Source organism: Pongo abelii, chromosome 5, assembly GCF_028885655.2.
Source record: "Pongo abelii isolate AG06213 chromosome 5, NHGRI_mPonAbe1-v2.0_pri, whole genome shotgun sequence".
Taxonomy (NCBI): domain Eukaryota; kingdom Metazoa; phylum Chordata; class Mammalia; order Primates; family Hominidae; genus Pongo; species Pongo abelii.
The window spans coordinates 6,034,957-6,060,296 of NC_071990.2; the positions used below are offsets into that span (position 1 = coordinate 6,034,957).

The following is a 25,340-nucleotide window of genomic DNA, read 5'->3' on the forward strand; positions in this document are numbered from 1 at the left end:
GCAACACGTTTCCACGGTGAGGGCGGCCAAGTGAACTTTGCTTCTGGATAGGCATCAAGTTTCCTGCCAGGACAAAGGGGATTCCTGAGTTCAAGAGGTAGAAAATGCTTCAGGGCACATGTGCCTTCTTAGTTTTAGACAAATTCACAAGAAATATGCCAAGGATGGAGTCCTTACTGTTGAAGATGAACAAGAGGAACCTGGATACTAAAATAAGGAAAGGAGATTTTTCTTCTACAGCCACAGTACCAGAGTCCAGGAAAATAAAAGGTTATTTATTGGTGAGTTTATCTATTATGACTCTCAGAAGTATCAGGTATTTAGAAGAACACCACAGGAGACAGCCAGAGCTCAGTGCCAGCTTCAACACTTATTAACAGTGGGGACTCAGGTGATTTGGGCTTTCTGAGACTCAGTTTTCTTGTCTTTAAAATGGGCTGACACTTTTATGGGGCGATCTAGGTAGAATGCTCTTATTGTTACTATACCTTAAGCTGTGTTTACTGTATGCCACATACTTTAGAACCATATGCTTTTTCAACATAAACGCAATGTGCTGCAAAATGCCAGGTGGCTATAAGGCTTGTTTGTTTGTTTAGGAGCTATGTATACCAAATGAATGGATCTTTATAAGCTCTAAGTAACTTGGGAATAAGATAAGAATAATAGTTCTTCCCTTGCAAGAAAGGTTTGGAATGAAAAATGCTCATAAAACGGCAAACATATTGCAACGCACATGGCAAAGTCTCAATGCATTACAGTTGATGCTTTTTAGGGTAGCGATGCTCTGGGTAGTTTGTCTTATTCGCCTTATATTTCAGCCCACTTTTAACTCCAATACTTAGTACTTCAATACCAATGTCCAATAAATATTTATTAAATGAAGTCAGTGGCTCAAAAATGGAATTTGCTGGATGTCTGGATCTTCCATATGACAACACAGCCATTACTATACCATGTTTCTTTAGCCACTATATAATGTGGGAGAAAATATATGGAAATGAGCCTTTTTTAAGAATGGAGGTAAAGAGGAATGACATTGCCCAGAGAAGAGGACCCTTGCTTACTGATGCTACAGTCAAGAATAAAATCTTCCTGATCTGATCATTGCACACTATGCATGAATTGAAAAATCACATGTACCCCATAAAATGTACAATTATTATATATCAATTAAAAGAAGAATACACTCTTAGGCTTTACTCATCAAGCCATGCTTTGTGACTAAATTTATGGCTATGGGATTTCTTAAGTCTACAAGAAAAATGAAACTTTCAGCCAACTCCCTAACTTTGTTACATTTAAATCCTCATCTCCTGGAGGGCAGTGGTGGAGAGCTGGGTTCAGGGGAACTAGGAGAGGGGTAGACAATGGTCATGGTAGCAACAACGGCAGGTGCACCTAGACAGCATGGATCGTGTGCCAGGCAGGGAGTCCAGCACTTAACCAGCAATCCTCAGTCTGGTAATGGGTGGATCCTGTAATTCATTTATTTGAGGCACCCCTGTTGATTACAAAGAACCAGCCTCAGCTGACAACCATAATTCACATACATTCTCACATAAGCTTCACAACACAAGGGCTATATTTGTATCAGCTCGATCAGACTATAATAATAGTTATTCCCTTAAGAAGAAGGAGGTTTTCTAGGGCAGGATCATTGGTGCCAGGCATTTCATTTTATAAAAGAGAAAACTGTGGTTCAGGAAAATAGGTAACTTGAATGAGGATTTGAAGCTGCTAAATGACCAAGGTGGGATTGAAGTTAAAGTCTGTCTAACTGGAGATCTTGAACTCTAAGATAGAGTGCTACTCTGAGGTCAGAGGAGTTGGAAAAGCCAACAACTCAGCAATAACAAGACAACCAAAACTGTTTCGTACTGAGGTCCAAAAAAAAGGCAGTCGGAAAGTAAGGGAGATTTTCAACCCGGTGGGAGCTGCATAGGATTTGAAGCCACACTGACAAGACTGAGAATGAATAAGGCCTAATGGGGAGGAGACTGGTTAAATAATAGGCAAACTGGAACACGAACCAGAAGTTACTTTTATGGCTGGCTGGCACATGGGGTGTGGAGGGATAAGCCTGGTTTGAAGGCTGTGGCAAAAACAGTAATCATGATCTAGATCAGGGCTTCTCAGCATCAACACTACTGACATATTGGGCTGGATGCATCTTTGTTGCAGAGCTGTCCTGTGCAATGCACGATATTAAGCAACATCCCTGGTGTCTACCCACTGCATGCCAGGAGCAGCCCCGCACCCCAGCCATCACAACCAAAAGTATCTCCAGCAATTGCCAAATATTCCTTAGGAAGCAAAATTGCCCTCCAGTTGGAAACCACTGGTACAGACAAAACACGTGCAAGACAGACTGAATTTTTCACTTTCTTCCCAGAGGCCCTGCCTCAATCAAGTTAGATATTGAAGGTGTAGCAATACATCAGAATACTTTACATGGTGTCCCTGATTTCATTCTCAAGTGTGTCCAATATATTTTTTCTTGCATTAAGAAACATTTCAAAAACATCTTCGGATTTAAAAAATATAAAGATAGCATTTACAAAAGCTCTCTAAACTGAAGAAGATGGAGCTGCTACAGAGACATTATTGGCAAAAGTGTTTGCTATGATCACTTTATTCTTTCTGGAAAAAATATTTTGGAGCCATCTGTCTTCTCCATGGTATGCTATATAAGGATGGGCATAAGCCCCTTCAAAAGTAAATCTGATACTAGCTACTGATCTTTCCTCTACACAGACATACACAGTGACAAATACAAGATATATACAATATAGGCATGTATTTTTAGGGGATGCACTATAGACCTATGAAGTCCATACATGGTTTTCTAGGGGCCCATGAACCCTAGATTAAGAACCCTTTCCATACCAGTAGACTGGCTCTACATGAAGCCTCCTACGCTGTGGAAAGTGAAATACACCTTTCCAGGTCACTGATGACAGTGATAGGGAATGTTTAGTATTTGAGAAACTGGCCCATGCAATTGGGCCATCATAGATAGGCTTCAGATCTGAATATGATCAGGAGATTAAACCTTCTCAGGTAATTTCATATGTCATGCCTAATCAGTTTGCTTCCACTGTTGTCTCTGTAATTAGATGCTGGCATGGGTGTATCAATTCTGTCCAGATTTCCCTGATGCTGGAGTGGGGAGCAGGGAGAAGGATGGGAAGGGGTGAGAGGAGAAGCCCTTCTCTGGTTGTAGTGTGTTTCTTTTGCAATTAACAAAGACCAGTGTCCCTTTTCCGACACTTGTCTCCTGCACTGAGAATGTAAACTTCCTGTCCCTGATTACTGATGATAATGAACCTTAGACACTCAAACCAAACTAAATGTAAAAACCTGCCCAAAGCTCGACATCACTGTATTCTGCTTGGGAAATGTAACTGGAGGTGTCTCCCTCTCCTTGCTTCTTTTGAGGAAAATGCTGCCAATACATAGTGTTTTCATGTTATGTGTTGATTTCAGTGATGCACCATGCTATGGTACCTACAAAATGCAGAGAACAATGACTATTTGGGGAGAAATATCTGTTTGCATCACATTATTTTAGGAATCTGCAAAGCTCCCTTTTCCTTATTGCTGAAAGCATAATTCCATATCTGCATAGTCATATTTTCATTTCATTTTCGCAGTCATATTTTTCATTTTCTTGCTCTCATAAAACCTTAAATAAAGGGAGCCTTCAGGCAATTTACAGAAGGTTAGTTCAAGAAGAAACTTTTATGTGTATTCACTTTAGAGAAGAGTATTCATTACTTGGGCCAGAGAAAAGAATAAAGCATATGTCTTACTTGGTGACATCGAATGCTTTTGCATATACTTGATGGCCTTAAGTTTTTCTCAATATTCTATTTAAAATATCTGTTTTAAAAAATCAACCTGTAATATGCTTTTTCAAGTTACATATCACTTACTGATATTGACATTCCTGTCCTTTATACTAATTCATGATAATGAGCTGCTACTCTGATTCTTTGGTAAACAGGAAAGTTACTAACACACACATACTCTCTTTCTCTTATATAAACTTTTTGGGAAGAAATTACTTTTTTAGAAATCACAAGATATCTTCCACTAAGCACAGACTTTAAAAATACATAACTGTATTCAAAATTGAAACTGAAATGAAGGAAAAAGTTTGAGAAAGAGTAACAATAAATGAGGTTGGCAATTTGAAATACATGATTTATTAGCGCACCTAACAGCTCTTATTTCAAGTACTTTCAATCATGTATTGCATATATTTCTGGAAACTGTATTTTTCCCTCCCCTTTGGCCTATGATCACTTTTGATAATAAGCAATTTCTTGTTTGTAAACTCTGCTCATCACCACAGGCACTACCCTGCTTTTAGCTGACACTCAGATGAGCACTTACTAACTAATGCTAGTGTTTCTAGGATGGTTAGGAAATATTATCTGTCTATATTTTTTTGATATAGTAGCCACTAGCCACCTGTGGCTATTTATATTTAAATTAATTAAAATTAAGTGAAATGTAAAAAATTCAGTTCCTCAGTTGCACTGGCCACCTTTCAAGGACTCAATAGCCTCATGTGTCTGGTGGCTATTGTATTGGATGGAGCAGATTTAGAATGTTCCCATTACCCTCGAAAGTTCTATCAACTCACTTAATCCTCCCAACACTATGAGGTAAATATTAGGAGTCTTCATCTTATAAATGAGGAAACTGAGGCACAGAGAAGTTAAGTAACTTGTTCAAGTTCACACCATTAGTAAGTAAGGTAGGAGAGACTCAAATGTAGACAGTCTGGGGCCATAGCCTTTGCTCAGCAACACATGATCCTGACTCTGATTAATGACAACAATAATAACAAGTAACTTACATTTATTTAGTTAGTGTTTACTTAGTAATGCAGGCATTCTGTTCATCATTTTACTTACACTACCTTATTTAATCTTCTCTACAGCCCTATGGTCTTGGGGGTAGATATGATTATTAATCCCATTCTGTTTATGTGAAATTGAAATTTAGAAGATAAATAAAAAGCTTACAGAGTTAGGAATCTGGCAGAACTTGGATATAAATCCAGGTCTTTCTGACTCTAAAACATTCATCTTTAAAACTACATATACTGTGATCCCTGACAGAAGAGAGGTAAAAATAGAAACTTTTTTTTTTTGCTGGAATAGCTTCGTTATTTTCTGAAATCCACCAAAGAATCATTTGCAGCATCACCTTTTAAGTTATCACTAAACCATCAGTTGAGGATGAGGATTATAAGTTGACCCTGAACTAAATTAGAAAACATCTATAACTCACCTCTCTCTTTTTGACTTTATAGAGAAGGAATTAGATTTCTATGCCAGAGTAAAATGTGACAAGGTAGCCTTGGGGCCTTGATATATATTACTTGATGATAATAGGAGTCACTATCTAGGATTTTCTATTTTAAAAATGACAGAGATGCCACTTTTAAAAAGAGAATCAGTAGCCCAAACATACTGGGATTATAGGACTGGAATATGAGATTGGTTATTCTCACATGTGTCTCTTTTTAAGATTAAAAAAAATAGCAAACATGAAATGCACAGAGCAAATTATGTTTTAGGTACCGCGGTTACCAGTGACTCCGCATTTTCATTCTAAAATGTGCACTGTTCTGCAGCTATCCTGAAGAGAGAGATGGAAATGAACACCTTTGATGAGGAGGGCTCACTCATAGACATAGTCTAGGGTCGTCTATCCTGGCTAAGGGCACCCACGGTTTGGTCCCATGGCCACAATCCTCTGTGAACGCAGCCACGAGGGGATGGAGAATCAGCTATGGGAGCAGGGCTGAAGGTGTCCCCTCCTGGGGTCCCCTGGGGTAAGCAGGCTTTCCTTGCGCAGAGTCCCTCACGACTCACAGGTAGATAGCTCTGATTTTCTCCACAAATAACCTGAAACAGTGTCACGGACATAACTGAGGTGACTGGGATGCACATAGTGGTGCTATTCCAGGCCAAGCTGAAGGGAGAGCAAGCTGGATGCAGGGGCTGAAGACCAGGGGCTGCCACTTTGCGTTCTTAGACAAGTCGCTTGACTTCTCTGGGCCTCAGCTTCTTATGCAGTTAGTGGGGTGATTCAATGTAATATCATACAACAGAGCATCTGACACATACTAGCATTAACGAAATATGAGGTTTAAAGGGAGAACACGTTGCTAGGGTGACCCTGAGAACCTCCTCACCTATAGGGTCTTCTATGGGGAATGATGTGGATTCGGTTTCTCAGGGACTAGAGAAGAGAACCACAAAGGGGAGAGGTGAAGAAGCCCACCTCCTGGTTCCCATCCCTGGTCTCCCCATGAAGGGTGTGGGAGTGGATAAAGGGTGTGGGAGTGGATGAAGGGTGTGGGAGTGGATAAAGGGTGTGGGAGTGGATGAAGGGTGTGGGAGTGGATGAAGGGTGTGGGAGTGGATAAAGGGTGTGGGAGTGGATGAAGGGTGTGGGAGTGGATGAAGGGTGTGGGAGTGGATGAAGGGTGTGGGGAGTGGGCAGAGGTGAATCTTGGTGACGAGAGTGCGATGGAGCCACAGAGCACAGGAGGCTGGAGAGAGAACGTGCTCGGTTGTGGACATGGAGGGGAAAATGGTCAGAGGTCAGCAATAATTAGAACACATAGTCTTTGTTCCCATTTTCCACCTTGATGAAAAGTTTGTGATATTTACAGAACTAAATGAAACTATAGTTAAGTCTCACAGTGTAGCCAGTCACTGTCATGTACTTTGTTTGGGGCACTCATTATATCTCAAGTGGTTTCCCCCTTTTTTTTTTTGAGACGGAGTCTCGCTCTGTCACCCAGGCTGGAGTGCACTGGTGCGATCTCGGCTCACTGCAAGCTCCGCCTCCCAGGTTCATGCCATTCTCCTGCCTCAGCCTCCTGAGTAGCGGGGACTACAGGTGCCCACCACCATGCCCGGCTAATTTTTTGTACTTTTAGTAGAGACGGGGTTTCACCATGTTAGCCAGGATGGTCTCGATCTCCTGACCTCGTGATCTGCCCACCTCGGCCTCCCAAAGTGCTGGGATTACAGGCGTGAGCCACCACGCCCAGTGGTTTCCCCAATTTTAATGTGTCCTCTGGGATAAAGTTGTATGAATGAGATGTGGGAGGAGTGAGATCAGCAGCCACCACAGCCACCCACCCTTCCTTGCTCCATCCCGGTGGGTTTCCGGGGTGTGAGCCATAGGAGACTGAAGAGGACTCTACTGTTAACCTTGGTAAAAATTGTGGGCATCTCATGAAAAGCTCTGGTTAGAACACAACATTAGGATGGTTGTTAAGAAAAAACAAGCCAGTGTCCCAAGTTGGAAGAGATCTGGACATGGGGCTGGAGCCAGGGTGCAACTGTGCAAAGTGGAAAAGGGACCACCTTTTCTGGGGGGGATGTGGCTCCATGCCAGGCTGGAGGGCTTGATGGTTGGTGAGTGGGCTGGACTGGGTCCCCTCACTGTCTCCTTCCCACCCCTAGATGGGCACAATCTGCACAGGGGTAAGTGCTGGCCTGGAGGGAAGCCGTCCAGAGGAAGGTCCCTGCCTCCTTTCTGGGGTCAACAGTGATACTTCCCATGGGTCTTGTGTTATCTATACAATGCCCCACCAATCAGTGCTGGTCATGTAGATATTCTGCTTGTTGAAGTCGATTTTGGGTTAAGCCTCTTTCACAGGCCCCATGTACACTGTCCTTGCAAGAGGAGCACCCCAGGCTCTGTGTAAGTGCTGGTTAGCTCTGATTAAAACAGAGCAACTGCACTCCTGGAGCTGTTCCAGGTGGGCCAGTGCTGAAAGAAAGTGGCAGCAACCTTTCCCCATTTCAGAAAAACGCAACAAAAATGTTCTCACTGTTGGCCGGGCGTGGTGGCTTACGCCTGTAATCCCAGCACTTTGGGAGGCCAAGGTGGGCGGATCACCTGAGGTCAGGAGTTCGAGACCAGCCTGGCCAATGTGGTGAAACCCTGTCTCTACTAAAAATGCAAAAATTAGCTAGGCGTGGTGGTGGGCGCCTGTAATCCCAGCTACTCGGGAGGCTGAGGTAGGAGAATTGCTTGAACCCAGGAGACGAAGGTTGCAGTGAGCCAAGATCACACCACTGCACCATAGCCTGGGCGACAGAGTGAGACTCCGTCTAAAAAAAAAAAAAAAAAAAGGAAAGAAAGAAAGAAAATGTTTCTCACTGTTGAATTTTTCTCTGATAATGTTTGTTTTGTTTTGTTTTTTGAGTCTTGCTCTGTCACCCAGGCTGGAGTGCAGTGGCGGGATCTCGGCTCACTGCAGCTTCTGCTTCCTGGATTCAAGTGATTCTCCTGCCTCAACTTCCTGAGTAGCTGGGATTACAGGCATGCACAGCCACAGCCTGGCTAATTTTTTATTTTTAGTAGAAATGGGGTTTCACCATGTTGGTCAGGTTCATTCCAAACTCCTGACATCAAGTGATCCACCCACCTTGGCCTCCCAAAGTGCTGGGATTACAGGTATGAGCCACTGCCCCCCGCCTCTCTGATAATGGTTTTGAAAGCTCTAGGCATTTGCTACAGTGTATTTACAGAGTGGGCACCAAATAACTATATGAAGAATGGATGAATGCAAGAATGACTAAATAAAGAGATAAGTAAAAACTAGAAAGTCTTTCAGCTAATGGACAAAATAAATACAGAGCAAATGCTTACTTTTAAAAACTCTTGGAAACAGTCAATTGTCCTCATTTTAAAAGTTTTTTTTTTTGAAAAATTTGGAGACATCTGTTTGCTTATGCTTGTAACTTTAAAAATCACACACATAAAAAATGGTTATGTTTTCTCCTAGCAAAATTGTTCCTAGCTCACATGAGAAAATTAGTTCTATCAGTGCTTCCTGACATCCTGCAAAGGCTGCAGGACTTTTTCCACGTGATAATACCACACAAGGGCTGGCTCCTGAGCTGCTTTAGAATGGCAGGTACCGAGTAGAGATCATTGCAGGAACATGTGAGTGTCTCCTCTCTCCCCCAGGCCTTACCCCAGGATCTCCAAGGCGGGCCTCCCTGCATGAGGAAGGCCCCATTCCACAGGGAGTGCTGCATACACTCAACACCTGGTGACCAGAGATTCAAGAGATTCCATGCCACTAGGTGAGGGCCACATTCAGGCCACTGGCCCACTTCATGCCACTGGCCCACATGCTGCCCTAAGCAACCCCCATGCATTGATGGGACTACGGAGGAGAAAGAGAACATTTACCAACAGCTACTAGGTCCAGACATGGGCCATGCATTCTCACAAACATTGCTACAGGTGTGAATCCCCCCAATGCTGTGTTTTATATGTGACTGTACTTAATAGGAGGAGCAGTATAATCATAGTGTATTCACTTTGCAAAGGGGATACTGAAGTTCAGAGAGACGGTGTGTGTGTGTGTGTGAGAGAGAGAGAGAGAGAGAGAGAACAAGCAACACATGGGAAGGCGGAGAAAAATTCTGTCTGATTGTAATGAAATTTTCTTTTCTCATCAAAATATTTTGATAGCATGGGGAAAGAGACGTGTGCTCATTAAAGTTTAATGACTGTCTCTCTCTGCCTGTTTCCATGTGAGGATCACACACTCTGACTCACATATGGTGGGTGCTGGGAATGGTTGACTGGGAGCACTATTGAGCCCAGTCCCCATCTTTATCACCACAGGGACCAGTGAAATCCACGACTGGGTCCATTGGGATGCGCAAACAGGAAGCCATTGGCCTGCTTTGGTTGACAGTGACTTGGATTCAGACATGTGGGCCCAGTATTGTTCCAGATTGGCCTAGATTTGCTCTAAAGGGGAATCAGTTAAGAACAGCTAGAAACTAGCTTTCAGGAAACTCCAGTTCCAAGGCTGAGTTGGGTACTTCCCAGAGAAGACAATGCTTTGGGCAAAGGCTTTGAAGAGAAGGGAGGAAGAAAAAGCGGCTCCGACTTGTGGGAGAGCAGAGTTGACAATCGTGCTACATTCCTACTTTAGAAACTCCCTTGAAGCCTCTTTGTTCAGAGAGTCGATGATAAAGCTCTCATCCAAAATTGTAGACTCCTCTCAACATAGCCTCAAGCTATCTTCTTCAGGTTACCCTTACTCATCCCTGCTCCCAGCCTCCACCCCAGCCAAGGCTCACTTCTCGCTGCTCTACATACTGCCGTCCACCTCCCCTCTAGTCCTTGCTAACATTTTCTTCCTAGTATCTGAAGAGGTCTCTCTAACCATCTCTACTGGTTGGACCTTATCCATTCATTGGGGACCATTCATCTTTCTACAGTCTTAATTCTTGATGTCCCACACCACTCAAGTGTGTGTGATCTCTTCTCCCTTGAATACAAAACTCTCTGCGAAGTCAATGACCACCTCTGCTTTTTGTGATAGTTCCATTGTAGCCCAGCAGCTGCCAGCACAGCCTTCCAAGTCAGGAAGACCTGGGCCAGAAGTGTCTCTCCTTCCCTCAGTAGGCATGTGATCACGGGCCAGTTACTAATAAACAGCAATAATGGCAATAATAGCAGTAACCAACATATATAGGTGTGCACTGTGACTCAGGCATCCATTGACTCATAAAAAACTCACAAGGACCCCAGGAGGAGAGTTACCATTGCTTTTGACTTACAGATGAGAATGCAGAAGTCAACAGAGGTGAAATGATCTGTCCAGGTTTACACAGTTATGATGTTCAGAAAAGAAGCTTTAAACTCAGATAATTTGGTTCCAGAGCCCATGTTCTGACCACTGTGCTACAAGGCACTGCCTTCTCTGGTCCTCTCAGTTTTCTAATCAGTAAAATAGGGGTTATAGTAACGTCCTCCTTGTAGGATGGTATAGAGGGTTAAATAAGATCATAGAAGAGATGCGCTTAATAATGTAGTGCTTAATAAATCATAGCTGCTGTCATCATAATCACCAGGGGCTGGTCCCAACCCTTCTCTTGACTGAGCTGAGCAGGAAGGGCTGTGGTCTCCTCTCTGTCTCCCACATAATTTCACCCTGTGCCTGGCACATTTGCCCACAGCAACCTTGAGGCTCAGTCAGTTGTGTGTCCATCCAGGCTCAAAGAGGTTGAAAAAGGGTGTGAGCATTTTCTTAGAATTTAGAGAAACATGTCCTACGTAATTCTGGACCTCTGAGCCGTTGTGATTTTGTACTTTTACTGCATTTATCTCCCTTTCCAAGTCCTCATTTTTAAAAAACCTTTTATTTTAAGTTCAGGGGTACATGTGCAGGTTTGTTATATAGGTAAACTCATGTCATGAGGGTTGTACAGATTATTTTGTCACAAAGATATTAAACCTAGTACCCATTCGTTATTTTTCCTGATCCTCTCCCTCCTCCCCCGCCCCACCCTCCACCCTCCAACAGGACCCTGTGTGTGTTGTTTCCCTCTATATATCCACATGTTCCCATCTTTTAGCTCCCACTTATAAGTGAGAACATGCAGTATTTGGTTATCTCTTCCTGTGTTAGTTTGCTAAGATAATGGCCTCTGGCTCCATTCGTGTTCCTGCGAAGGACATGACCTCATCCTTTTTTATAGCTGTGGCTGCATTGTGTCCAGTCTACCACTGATGGGCATTTAGGTTGATTCCGTGTGTGTGCTATTGTGAATAGTGCTGCAGTAAACATATATGTGCATGTATTTTTATGATAGAATGATTTATATTCCTTTGGGTATATACTCAGTAATGGGATTGCTGGGTCAAATGGTGGTTCTGTATTTAGCTCTTTCAGGAATGGCCACACTGTTTTCCACAATGATTGAACTAGTTTACACTCCCACCAACCATGTATAAGTGTTCCTTTTTCTCCACAACCCCACCAGTACCTGTTATTTTTTGACTTTTTAATTATAGCCATTCTGACTGGTATGAGATGGTGTCTCATGGTGGCTTTGATTTGCATTTCTCTGATGATTGGTAATGTTGCCAATATCCAGCATCTATAAGGAACTTGAACATGTTTACAGGAAAAAAAACAAACAACCCCATTAAAAAGTGGGCAAGGGACATGAACATAGATATGGCCAACAAGCATATGAAAAAAAACCCATGGAGACTATAATTCTTAACAAACTAATGCAGGAACAGAAAACATAATACCACATGTTCTCACTTATAAGTGGGAGCTAAATGAGGAGAACTTATGAACACACAGAAGGAAACAACAGACACTGGGGTCTACTTGAGTGGGGAGGATAGGAGGCGGGAGAGGAGCAGAAAAGATAACTACTGGGCTTAGTACCTGGGTGATGTAATAATATGTACAACAAACCCCTGTGACACGTATTTATCTACATAACAAACCTTCATATGTACCCTCAAACCTAAAATAAAAATAGAAAGAAAGGAAAGAAAGGAAGGAAGGAAGGAGAAAAAATAACTCTTAATTGAGTTTTGTTTTATACAATTTATCTGACCCCTCTCCCTAGGCCTCCTTTGGAATATTTCAACTTGAAGTTTTCTTATTACTCTCCTCTCCCCGTTTTTCTCTTCTCCTCCCCATTCTCGCTCTTTTTTCCCCCTTGTCCCTTCCTCTTCTCTTCTGTTCTCTCCTCTCCCCTCCTGTGCCTTCCTCTTTTCTTTCCTCTTTTTCTCCTCTCCATCTTCCCCTCCCCTCCCCTCCCTCCATCCTTTTCTCCTCTGTTGTCTCCTCTCCCCACTGTTCTTCTCTCCTCTCCCTCTCTTCCCCTCCCTTCTTCCCTCCCCTACTGTGACTCTGCATTTCACATCTCCAGGAGGCGAGGCAGGTCCCCAGTCCACAGGCCGGAGCTTCTGCACTCAGGGTCTCTCACAGTTCCGTGACTCCTGGGTGGTCCTTAGGGTGTGAGTGCTTTACCCAGGAGCACTTCTACTCCATTTGGATTTAGGTTATCCTTGGAGTTAGTTGGGCTAATGGTTAAAGGACAGTTTATGGGATGATGCCTCATTCCACCTTTTTGAACAAACTTGGCGTGGACAGAAGCCGGAATCTCCATCTCTCTCATGCTGTCTTCCCTATCAAATGTCCCTACCTCTAAATAAGTTTCCTCCAGGAACAGCATCTCTGGTTCCTTTGTGGAAGGAAACACAAAACAAAATAACTCTCCATTTAAAGTACTCTCTACGTGCCCAGGTCTGCTAACTTGTGGGATAAGGTATTCTGATTGTACCCCTGGGGAATTAAACTGCTCTTTAAGTAAACCCAGAAGATAACTAACAAATAATCCTGCAAATTAATAGTGCCTAAAAGATGAAAGTTATCAGTTTCCTTCATACATCCGGTTTATTATCAGTGGTGCAATTAAATTCTATTTTCTGCTGTGGTTTGAGCACTTCACAGCTTGGGAAAGCTCTCTCCTGAGACCTTCACAGGGACAGGCCGTCACTTCATAATCAGGTACGCACAAAGGCCTTGCTGCTGGTGAGGAAGGTTCATAAATGAAACCTGCTCAATGGCCCAGAAGGGTAGCAAAAGCTGCTTCCACCAAGCAACTGGGACAGGCCTGCAGCAGGGGCTGCCACATGTCTATAGGAAGAGCCAGCTGTTGAAGAACAGCTTCGGGGTTAGGGCATCCTGCACCTTAAGCTATTAACTTCACGTTCTCATGGATGATGCTACCTCTGCAGCAACCCTAATCCCCACCTCTCCATTTTGCATTTGTTTCTGACTTTGCCTGCCAACCCTGCACAGCCTCATTTTCATTCTTTCTTTTCAGGCGTCCTGTGCAGACAACGCCATGGTGGGCCTGTGGGGCATGACAGAGGCGAAGGAAACAAAGAGACATGACAATGTAGGCCTTTGTAGAAAAGAAGGGCCTGGTGTTCTGCTCCCTGATGGGCATTACATGCCTGTGAGTTTGGGTGGGCCTTGCCTTGGGGTGGCTCACTGTGTCAATCACACAGGACCAGACCATAAGAACAGTTGAAGGAGCTGGTTTCCCAGCCCTGCTTTTGCAGCCAGCCTGCTGGGGTTGGAAGCCCAGCTCCACCATTTTCTGGCTGTATGGCCTTGGAGGAGTTATAGAACCTGTCTGTGCTTCAGTTTTCTCATCTGTAAAGTGATGCCAGTACTATTTACCTTGTGGGGTTGTTGGTGGTTGAAAATGCAACCATATAAAGTGCTTTAAGAACAGCGTCTGGAGCCCAGTAGTTACCCAAGGAACACTGCCATTCTGAATGCTGCATAGCAGTCATTAGCTTTCCAAATGACTCACAGCAAAGGATTCACGAGAAGCAAGGACTACCCTCACCCGGCCCACCTCTAGGACCATTAAAATATGATCAACTTTATAAAGTTTTGATTTATCTACCACTTTAGAGCAATGTAGTTTAGCAGGATCTGTGCTAATTGCTCTTAATCACTTCAAGAAGATTGTTCTCCAGAGACTAGGGAAGGGCTCTAAGACCTGGATAAGGGCTGCATGAGATGTCATTCCTCAGGGTCCCTGCCAGAGGCCTGGGTTCCTGCTTCCAGGGCAGGAAGGTGTCTCATGGATGCAATCACTGATGCCCCCAGAAGCTACAGCTGTGGGCCTGAGAAGTAGGAGCACACAGGCTCCCACATTTATCTCCTACTCTCATCCACCCTTGGCCTTCCTCTGCCAAGTCTCTTGAGCCATTTGGGCAGAGATTTCTGGTGATCACTGGAGAGGCATCATGAAAACTACTGGTCAAACGGGCAAAACAAACCTATGGTGATAAAAGTCAGAAAAGTTACTATCTTGGTGATAGTCCAGGGGGTTATTGGCTGTAAAAGGCACGAGGGAACTTCCTAGGGGTGTTGGAAATCCTCCATTTCTTCATCTGGCTTGTGGTTGCAAGGCACACGCATATACAAAATCATCGTCAAGCTGTATATTTTGATCTGTGCAATCTACTGTCCACAATTATACCTCCATAAACAATATTACTGTCCAAAATGTTGCAGGCAATTTATCTACCTCTTATAGCATGCCTGACCCACTTTATTCTGGAGACACTGAAAGTTCTAAGTATCTGTAGCCATTACGCATCTTTATCTTCCTCCACAAGTGTGTTTATACCCACAGGTTATATTTATATCTGCAGCCACATCTACATATTTAAATCTGGAGAGGAGAGGAAAGTGTTATATGTATGTGTCTATATATAGGGCAGTTTACTTCTTTCAAAGAACAAGAGGATCCTAGCACTGGTATTTTTTTTTTTTTTTTTTTTTTGAGCAGGACATTGATTCACACACACACACACACACACACATACAAGCACACATATGCACACATGAACACCAAGTCTGCGTGCCTTTCTCTCTGTTCCAGGATGAGACGCTAAGACTGACCTTGATGATGATCTCAGGGATCGTTAGCACAGTGGACTTTTGCTTGGCCAGAACATCCCTGGTCTCATTGATACGAGCTGTGACAAAGAAGTGCAGGGACGCTTGTTCCAGCAGCTGACCCATGTACTCGCCGGCTTGGATCAGAACCGCCTCTTTCTTGACTGGCAGGAGAAAACACACACAGGCCTGGCATCAAGACTTGAGACAGGGTCTGCTTTACTTTTCCCCAAGTTTCCCATCTTCCCACATTAGCCTGGAAGCCACCAGGAGCACAGCAAAGGTAAGGGGCAGGTGGAACGAAGAGTCAACTGGGGATAAGCTGTCCTGCTTCTTAGGTAAAGAATGTGCTGGAAATTTAATATTCATTGAAGTCTCACTGGAGAAAATGTGTCAAACCTTCCAAACAGTTCTTTTGCTGTTGTAAAAGAAATGCCATGGAAAAGATGTGATTTTCATGGCAAAGAAGGACCAACGGGTTTTAATGGTGGCTTTGATTTGGGCCGGGATCATCCCAAAATGGAACATGTGGGGTGCTGAAGTCCAAGGCCCCCATTCCACACATGATCCCCTTGTCAAATAAGAAGTGTCTCAACTAGGCCATGGGCCACACTCAGACTAAATTGTCAACTACCTAAACATTGTCTCTGTAGCACTCCACATTTTCTCTCCAATCTGATATGATTTTTCTATTTAAGAGAAGGAAGCTGACGAAACCAGTTTCTACCAAAGGCATTCAACTATCTCCAAACCTCTGTTTGTGATTTAGAAGACCTCTGTGCCAAACAATTGTTTTCTCAATGGAAACCAGTCACTGATGTCAGACTTCTAGGTCCTGGGGACAAGCCAACGAGAATGGCATTTGGAAGATGGAGAGTGGTCCTGGCTCCCCTCCAATTACCATCTGGGCTGAGGATGGTGAGTTCTATCTTGCGGCTCTGGCTCATTTTCTCTCTAACTCCCATTTCCCACTGTCCAGGATTCTAGAGAGCAATGGGCAGTTTTTCTGTAGGCTGAGCCCAGGTGTGCACCCACTGCTACCTGGTTGGAGCCAGATGCCTGTATGTGCCGACAGCTGGCAGACTCCACAAGTGAATGGGTGACTCATTGCTCCATCCCCAGCCACAGAGAACAGACTCTATGAACCTTCACAGAACTGAATGTCTTTACTGCTTTCCTTCTCAGTTTCTGGCTTTTGCCAAAGACTTCCCCTTCCTGTGGAAGTTATTGAAGGAAACAGCTTCACGGCCAACAGTTTGAGCGCAGAGGGTAATTCATTTTAGCCTGCTGTACTGAACAGCAGTTTTGCAGGAGGGTGGAGTGCCTGTGGATGGGCATGCACCAGAGCAGAGGGCAGGGCCCCTGACTCCCCACTGGCTCGAAGGTGTGGGTGCACTGAGCCATGCCCATCATCTGTGGAGGAACTCTCACACCTGCGATGGATCTGCAGCAACTTGCTCTGGACCTTGAAGACCAAGAGGCTGGGAAGGCCTCTGTCTTGGGCAGCACTTCTATTTGGAAGTCTCTTTACAGATGCGTAAGTGCTGTGCCTGCTTCCAGGACTTCTGATTGAAGAGTTCTCAGTCATGGCTCGATGTCACAATCACCTGGGGACCCTTAAAGACCTACCAAGCTGGCTCTCATTCCAGGCCAATTAAATCAGAGCCTCGGAGGACCTAGACATCTGTGTTTTTAAAAGCTCTGCAGCTGACTCTGATGTGCAGCCAGGGTTGAGAAGGGCCACTCCAACAACCAGGGGCATCCCTTTAGAAGCAGCCCTGCAGACAGCCTGGGCTCCAGTGGAAGGGATGGCTTTCCAATCTAGGTTTTTGCTGTTCCTCCTGTGGTCTGCACACCAGCAGCACCACCATCACCTGGGAGCTTGTTACAGATGCAGGTTCTCTGACTTCTTACTGCACCACTGAAGTCAGGATCTGCATTTGAATAAGATCCCAGACAATGCCTATTGAAGTGTGAGATGCTCTGAGAGACAGGAGGTTCTAACAGCAGAAGGGGTAAGTTAGGGCAGAGTTAGGGTGGACTGAGAACTACCTAGGGTTTTAAATTGAAAGGCCTGCATCCTGAGAACCCCATCAATCCCTGGAAAACTAGAAAGGTTGGTCATCCTAGACTAGTAGTTGTCAATAGGAGGCAATGTTATTCCCAGGGGACATTTGGCAATGTCTGGAGAGAACTTTTTGATTGTCACAACTGGGGTGGAGGGTGAGTTACTACTGGAATCTGGTGGATAGGGGCCAAAAATGATGCTAAACATCCTACAATGCACAGGATAGTACCACAACAAAGTATCCAGCCCACAATGTCAATGGTGCTGAAACCAAGAAACCCTGTATAGGGCAGGTGGATTATTAGAATGTATTGGTCTATTTTAGGCAAGCACTAAAGAGCTAGCTTTGTTGGCTTGATTCCTGGGGCAGAGCTATTCCATTTAGAGCTGGTTCTTAAGCTATGATTTTGCCTTGACCTTGGCCCCCAGGTCCTGCCTTTTGGAATGACCCGCTCGTATTGCTGTCTTTGGACCTAAATCTGGACCCGGCTTCCTCCATGGCTCCCCTTGCAATTAACCGTTTAGATGAGTGAGGTTCTGGCCCTCTACTGGTTACAGCCTCAGATGAGCACAAATGGTCAATTTATCATGTCTCTAGATAGAATGGATGAAGTGGCAAGGTGGAAGGCCTCGAAGAAGACGCCTTTGGCCTCTAGCTGTCTCCAGTAATAATAATAAAATGACTTCCTCTGACTATTTCTGGAGGACTGTGTTTGACCACTGGATTTCTTTTGGCTAATGGGATATGACTTCTTTACAGAGGCTCTTGCTACCTTTATAATCTCGGTATCAGGACCCCTTTCTTCTCTGAGGTAGAACACTCCCTAAATCATAGCACTAAAGGAACCAGGCTGTGCTTCAGAGCCCAAGAGAACAGTGCTTCTGAAATAGTATGTTATGTAAGTGCTGTGTTTTGCCACTGCACAAGAAATTGTTCTAGATAAAGTTTATTAAACGTGGCAAGAGAAGGAGGAATAGGTTTTCGCTCTATGAGCGGTGGAGCTGGGATGCTGCCAATATCATTTACGGTGTCTGGGGAAAGCCAAGGGAGACACAGACTGGAGCTGCCTCATCTCTTTTCCAAAAAGCAAAGAAAACTAAATATAGCTAAGTGGAAATGATAGCACCTTTGAAGGTACGGAGAGGTTTAAGTTATTCAGATCTCCCAAGCTGATTCCAGCACACGCATTCCCTTTAATCATCAATCTGGAAAGTATGCCTCCCATTCTACTTGGAAAGCTTTCTTTGCAGCAGAGGCATCTAAGAATGCTTGATCAAGGCCTAAAGTTATGTGGCTTTTTGCAATACACTGCAATGTAATTTATATTTCAATGTACAATTTATTGCTCACAGTTAATGCCACCTGCCTGCAGGGCAAAGGAACAAAGAGTCTCCAGTTCCCTTCAAGTTATTCAGGACAACCTGGGGCTGGCCAAGCAAATGGGAGATGTGTTCCTATGGACTCAGGTGTAGGTTTGGTCAGCCGTCCCTAGGTCAGTGACTGAGAGAATGATATCATTCTGCTCACCCATACAAGCTCATTCTTTAATTGGATTAGAGAGGGAAGGGGAAGGAGATTATGAGACAGGACACTTGTGAGGTGGGAAAAGGGCTGGCATTTGGTTCTTTGTCTAAGGATCTGTGCTAGACTCCAGGTAATGGGGGCACAAGGAAGGGACCTGGCCCACTTGGGGCCAAGTTTACGCTGAACTGGCTCACTGTCCCTGCTATTATCTGTCTACTCTATTATCTGCTTTGCCTCTCATTGCTGTGTGGGGGCTTGAACACATTGACTCAACTCTCAAGCTTCAGTTTCCCCAAATGTAAACATGTTGGAAGTTACCATTTACTGAGAGTCTCCCATGTGGCAAACGTTTCACATTCATCACTCATTTGGTTTCCTCCACACCCTCCTTCTCTCACACCACATATCCAGTCCATCAGCCAATCAGGCGGGCTCCACCTTCAGCACATGCCCGGATCGCACTGGTTCTCGCTGCTTCCATCACTACTATCAGCCCCTCTCGGTGGAGTGATTGCAGAAGCATCCTACCAGTCTCTAACCTTCAGCCCTACTTCCTCTTTAGTCTCTTCTCAACACAGCAGCCAGTGGTCTTTTCAAAACCTAAGTTAGATTATGCCACATTTCTGCTCAAAACTCTCTAAAGGCTCCTCAGCCCACTCAAAATAAAAACCAAAGGCCTTATAAAGGCCTACAATTCTTTGTGTGGTCTGCACCCAGCACTGCCCCCTTGCCACCTTTGTTCGTGATTCTGGCTCCTTCCTGCTCATTGAACACATCAGACATGCTCTGGCCCCAGGGCCTTTGCATATACAGTTTCTTCTGGCTGGAATGCCCACTTCTGACCTTCACTAAGGTCTCTGTTAAATGTCACCCCATTAGGGAGGTTTTGTTTCTGACCATCTCCACAAGTAGTCCCGCTTTTCCTTAACCTGCTTTATATTTTTGTATTACCCATATAACTATACTATAGATTCACTTGTTTGTTTGATTCCCCCATGAAATCAGAAATTCAGTAAGAATAGACATTGCTGTGTCTCCAGCATAAAACAGAACCTGGACTTGCAAGCACTAAATAAAGGTTAGGGGAATGAATCAAGAACCCTGTGGTGTGCGTGCTATTGTTCCCCTTTGCAGATAAGGGGAGAGAGCTCAGAGTGCTTAAGTAACTTGCTCAGGAAGCACAGCTGGTAGGTGACAGAGTGGTCGCTTACATCCAGAATTCTCTATTTGCAAAACTCTCTGAAATCAAATGTGGCTGTCTGTTTTAAACAATCCCCATGACTGTTGTCCTCTTCAGTCCTTTACACTGACTATTCTTTTCCATGAAAATTACCTTTACTACCCTAGGAATACGAAAAGTGCCAAATCTTTTAGTTTCCAAAGAAAACACTATAGTGATTTTTTTTTTTTTTTTTTTTTTTGAGATGAAGTCTTGCTCTGTCCCCCAGGCTGGAGTGCAGTGGCACGATCTTGGCTCACTGCAACCTCCACCTCCTGAGTTCAGGTAATTCTCCAGTCTTAGCCTCCCAAGTAGCTGGGATTACAGGCACCTGCCACAACACCTGGCTAATTTTTTGTATTTTTAGTAGAGATGAGGTTTCACCATGTTGGCCAGGCTGGTCTTGAGCTCCTGACCTCAGATGATCCACCCGCCTCAGCCTCCCAAACTGCTGGGATTACAGGCATGAGCCACCTCGCCTGGCCCCATTACCGTGATTTCTTAATTAGCTCCATTACTGAAGCTGGGGAGATTTGCTTCCTTCAAATTTAAGTAAGTTCCTTGGAATTAGGATTTTAAAAAATAGTTTCTCATTTTTCTGGGACTATTTTCCAAAACCTCAGCAAGTGTACCATGATCTGTGACAGCCACAAAATCCAGAGAGCTTGAGAGCAATTGAGACTTGTGGCTTGACTACCCCAGGAGAGTGTATTAGTTTTGCTTGCCTTTGCTTTGTCAAAATTATTATTTGTACACTTTTCTTTTCAGTGCCCCATGTCAGGCCAACAGAAATTGGTGCCCCAAAGTATCAAGGTCCTTTGCAACCTGCTCTAACTCATGTTCTGCCTGGAGACCAGTTTCTTCCAATGGACTTGTGTTGCCAACTGTTGTGCCCACCAAATATGAACATCCTAGGAAATGTGATTATTTGAGATTGTAATCCCCAAGGCAAGCTGTAGCACGTGGACCCTGATCTGCTTAAAATATTCTGAGTTTTTATAGTGATGAAAATGCTTGGAAGGATGTGCACACAAGGATGAGAAAGAGGCCCCACAAGAGATGGCATAGGCAGAAAACCCCTTCATAGGCCCCTCCTAGATGACATAGCTTTGTCTCCAGTCTCCCTTTTTTTTTTTTTTTTTTTTTTTTTTTTTTTTTTTGGAGACGTAGTCTTGCTCTGTCACCCAGGCTGGAGGGCAGTGGCACAATCTCGGCTCACTGCAACCTCCACCTCCTGGGTTTGAGCAATTCTTCTGCCTCAGCCTCCTGAGTAGCTGAGACTACAGGTGCCTGCCACCACACTGGGCTAATTTTTGTATTTTTAGTAGAGACGGGATTTCACCATGTTGGCCAGGCTGGTCTTGAACTCCTAACCTCAGGTGATCCGCCAACCTCGGCCTCCCAAAGTGCTGGGATTACAGGAGACAGTGTTTTTAAGAAGCGGCCTATGTCAGCACATATATCTTTTTGAATGGGAAAGCAAAGCACACCATTCATTCTGGACAGCCCCCAAAAGACTTTCCTAACTTGGGAGAGAGGCACCAGCAGAGGGCCTGTTTCTGAGATGGATCATTTAGATCTATGCTCCACAAACTCTCCTGTACACTCCAGTCTGCTTGGGATCTTGTCAAAACATGGGTTTTGATTCAGAGGGTGTGGGGTGGGACATGGGATTCTACAGTTTTTACAAACTCCTGGGGGATGCTGATGCAGCTGGCTCATGGACCACACTTTGAGTAGCAAGAAGTTACATTTAATTCTCATGACTCATGGGGCTCTAGGCTTTGAAAATTTCAATGTTCACTTCTGTGCATGAGACGTGAGGATGAAAGTGGAGGCTTTTGGGCTGAGTGTGGTGGCTGACGCCTATAATTCCAGCACTTTGGCAGGCCAAGGTGGGTGGATCACCTGAGGTCAGGAGTTCGAGATCAGCCTGGCCAACATAGTGAAACCCCGTCTCTACCAAAAATACAAAAATTTGCCGGGCATGGTGGCATGTGCCTGTAATCCCAGCTACTCGGGAGGCTGAGGCAGGAGAATTGCTTGAACCCAGGAGGCGAAGGTTGCAGTGAACCAAGATCATTCCATTGTATTCCAGCCTGGGTGTCAGAGCGAGATTCCATCTCAAAAAATAAAAATTAAAAAGAAAGTGGAGGCTTTTGCAGAATAAGTGGGTTCTCCCTGTGAGGCTCACACTTCTGAGATCTTGGGGGGAACTTTAACTTTGATATAAAGCTATAACGGGCATTCACACCTAGCAAGACAGGGGCCAGACAGCGAGTCTCACAGAGAACCACACCATTGTTAGCTTACAGGACAATGGCTCCAGCGTCACGTCGAACGTCTCCTTCTTGAATTCTGCCTTCGGGACCCCGGTGTAGAAGGTGATGTTGGCTGAGAGATAAGCTGTGATGGTGTAATGGTTGTGGCTGTTGTTCCGGAAGGTGATGGAGAGCTTGAAGTCTTTTCCCAGCACGGCATTTTCCACTTCAAAGTCCATGTCAACGTTGGACCTTGGTTTCATGACACCTTCTGTGTTGAGGGGCTTTTTAGCTCCATACATCAGGGCAGTTTCTAGGGCCAATCTCTCTTCTTCTTGACCTGGGGGAGATCCAGAGATAATGACAGGGAAAAATACAATCCACCAGAGAGAAAGTCACATTAATGGATGCACTGTGTACTGCACTTGTTGGGGTGTTTCTATAATACAAGCTTCAGACCTCCCCAGTAGACAGGTGCCATCATTATTCCTATGTTATAAATTCTGCAAAGTCAGATTCCCAGACAGTCAGTGACCAGCCTAGGCTGTGAGTTAGGAGGTGACAGTGTTGGGATCTATCCAGAAATGGGCTTCTCCGGGGCCACTATTTCAGGGGGTGGGAGGTAAAATTGGCAATGTCTATCTTTTCCTAAACTGTGGTGTCAGTTTGCTTGCCTTCCTTAGTCCCAGCCATGTGGCTAGAATTTGGGGACCTCTAATAATGGGAAATAATTACTTCTTGCCATTCCACCTCCTGCAATGTAACTTTTCTCTCCGATTTGTGAATCCCCCATCCCCGCCCCAATAAGACCTGTCTTCCTCATCTCTCCTCCCACTTGGGTCTGTCCCACTTGCTGTTTGCTGAGCTGACCCTTGAGGGCTCCTGCCCCATTCTTCCCTGTCTTACTCAATTGCCATTGCCCCCAATGCCCATGCCGTGGCAGAAGGTTTTACCAAACCTTGCATCCCCCAGTCCCCAAGGACGCTGGGCTCTGGCAAGACATTAAAAAGGTGACCCTGCCCAAGGTGCTCCGGTCAGATCCCTTGGAGGCGCACTAGTTGTCCAGCGCCTCCTGGAGATGTTCACCTTCATTAGCAGATTAGAGGTTATAAGTGAAGCCCAGCAGCAAGGACACCTCTTTGCCTTTCTTTACACAAGGTTTCCCAAACTCATCTGACACTGAGGGCAATTTTTTGAGGGACATCTCTTGACATGCGGTGGTACACCCAAGTTCTAATGCAGTTTGAGGTGTGTGTGCTGCTTTTAGGAAAATGTTTTGTGCAGGGTTTGCAAAGTGGTTGTGGTGGAGATGAAGGGAGGAAAAGGAGGAGGGTAAGCTCCAGAAAAAGAAAAACATAGCTTTGTCTAAGTGATGAGGCAGAAAATACAGATACAAGTCAGGCCTCAGAAGGAGCTTGTGCCTCAGACACTGGGAAGCTGGGAGAATGGTCCTTACAGAGCCTTGGACAAAAGGCTTTGCCTTGGAAACAGGGCTCGTGCAGATGTGAGGGATGGTCGTCATCCTCTTTTCCATCCTAAATACCTTTGGGTTTATCTTCGTGCATCCCTAAGGATAGAGATGAGAAGATGAAGGAAAATTCCTTGGCTTGTAAAAACTAGGCTTCAGAATGGCTAGTGAAAAAAAAAATCACTTTAAAATAAGAATCCTAGCTTTTATAATTATACTAGTTTAAAGGTATTGTCTTCTACTTTATCTAGTTAATAATAAAATGTAATGGTGACTGAGAGGCCAATGAACCATCAGAACCCTCACTGAGGGCTAGCTGTGTGCCAAGCACTGGCATAAGTGCTTATTATGCATTGTGTCATTTAATCCTCATAACAACTCTATAAGATAGACACTATTATTACCATCACTTTCCTTGTTTGTAAAATAAGGGTATCTACATCCTAGGTTTATTAGGTGAATTAGAGGTAGTAGATATATAATAAATGGAAGCTACTCTGCAAAGACAGAGAAAATGCCAGAAGGCATTGCATACGAATGTGAATGTGTAGTGTGTGTGTGTGTGTGTGTGTGTGTGTATGTATTAACAATTTCCCTGATTGTCAAGACTACAAGAATGTGCCAGGAACAGTTGGTCTAGGACAAGCATCGGCTAGAGCACTCGGAGGGAGGTAAGAAAAAGGGAAGGAGGAGTGAGGACAAGGGAAGTGCAGTGAAATATTTTAGCAGAAATCATCTGGCCAATAGATCCATGAGAAGAGAACATTAATGATGATCACTTTGGATGCAGGCCAGATATGCATTGAGGCAAAATGCAGGAGGCAAATTCGAGCATCAGGAACACATCAGAGAGGAGCTGAGCTGGCCAAGGTGAGGGGAACAGGAGAAGCCTTGAGGCCAGCTATGAGCAACTTCACAGCCTGCCATGGGTGGAGGAACCTGGAGCTTCCTTCTGGGGAAGCACTGTCCTCTGTGAGCGGAGACCGCCAAGCAGAAGCAGGCTGGGGCTGTTCCAGGAAGCACAGGCCCAGAGAGGAAAAAACAACTGCACGGCTTTCCCAGAGCCTGGCAGAGTAATTCCTGTTTCTCTACAGTTATGCTCCGTGCTCTGGCGTCTTACATAATTCAGGGCCACAGGCAACATTTTAGTGCTGTGAGAGACTTATCCAAAGCCAGATTATATTTTCTCAGATTCTTCTGCAGCCTCTGGGTGCAAAGTCAAAAATATCTTTCCATTAACTAGGATGTAATCAGAGAGCCCTTTCATGTTGGACGAAGCCTCTCATTGTTCTGGCTTTAGCTCCACTGTCACCTCCCCTGTCCTCCCTCTTACCTTGTGTAATGTGTCCCCAAACCCTAGTCCTCTCGGCTCTCCCTAACACATACCTGGTTTTATTTCCTCTTCCTTGTCACAGTACTAGTTACTGTGTGACATTATCTTCCCTGCTGGAATGCAAGCTCCATGAGAACAGAGACATGTTGTCCACCT

General features: G+C 44.6%; 1 protein-coding gene across 2 annotated transcripts in view; it reads right to left on the reverse strand.

Moving 5' to 3' along the window:
* The window catches only part of F13A1 (coagulation factor XIII A chain), a 164,704-nt gene that overhangs the window by 8,153 nt on the left and 131,211 nt on the right, over nucleotides 1-25,340 (reverse strand). For both annotated transcript variants that reach the window (XM_024248827.3, XM_063725327.1), the window contains exons 13-14: nucleotides 22,436-22,723; nucleotides 15,314-15,474 (exon numbers count right to left, since the gene is read on the reverse strand). In XM_024248827.3, coding sequence (XP_024104595.3) covers nucleotides 15,314-15,474; nucleotides 22,436-22,723 — 449 coding nt within the window. The remainder of the gene's footprint in view (nucleotides 1-15,313; nucleotides 15,475-22,435; nucleotides 22,724-25,340) is intronic.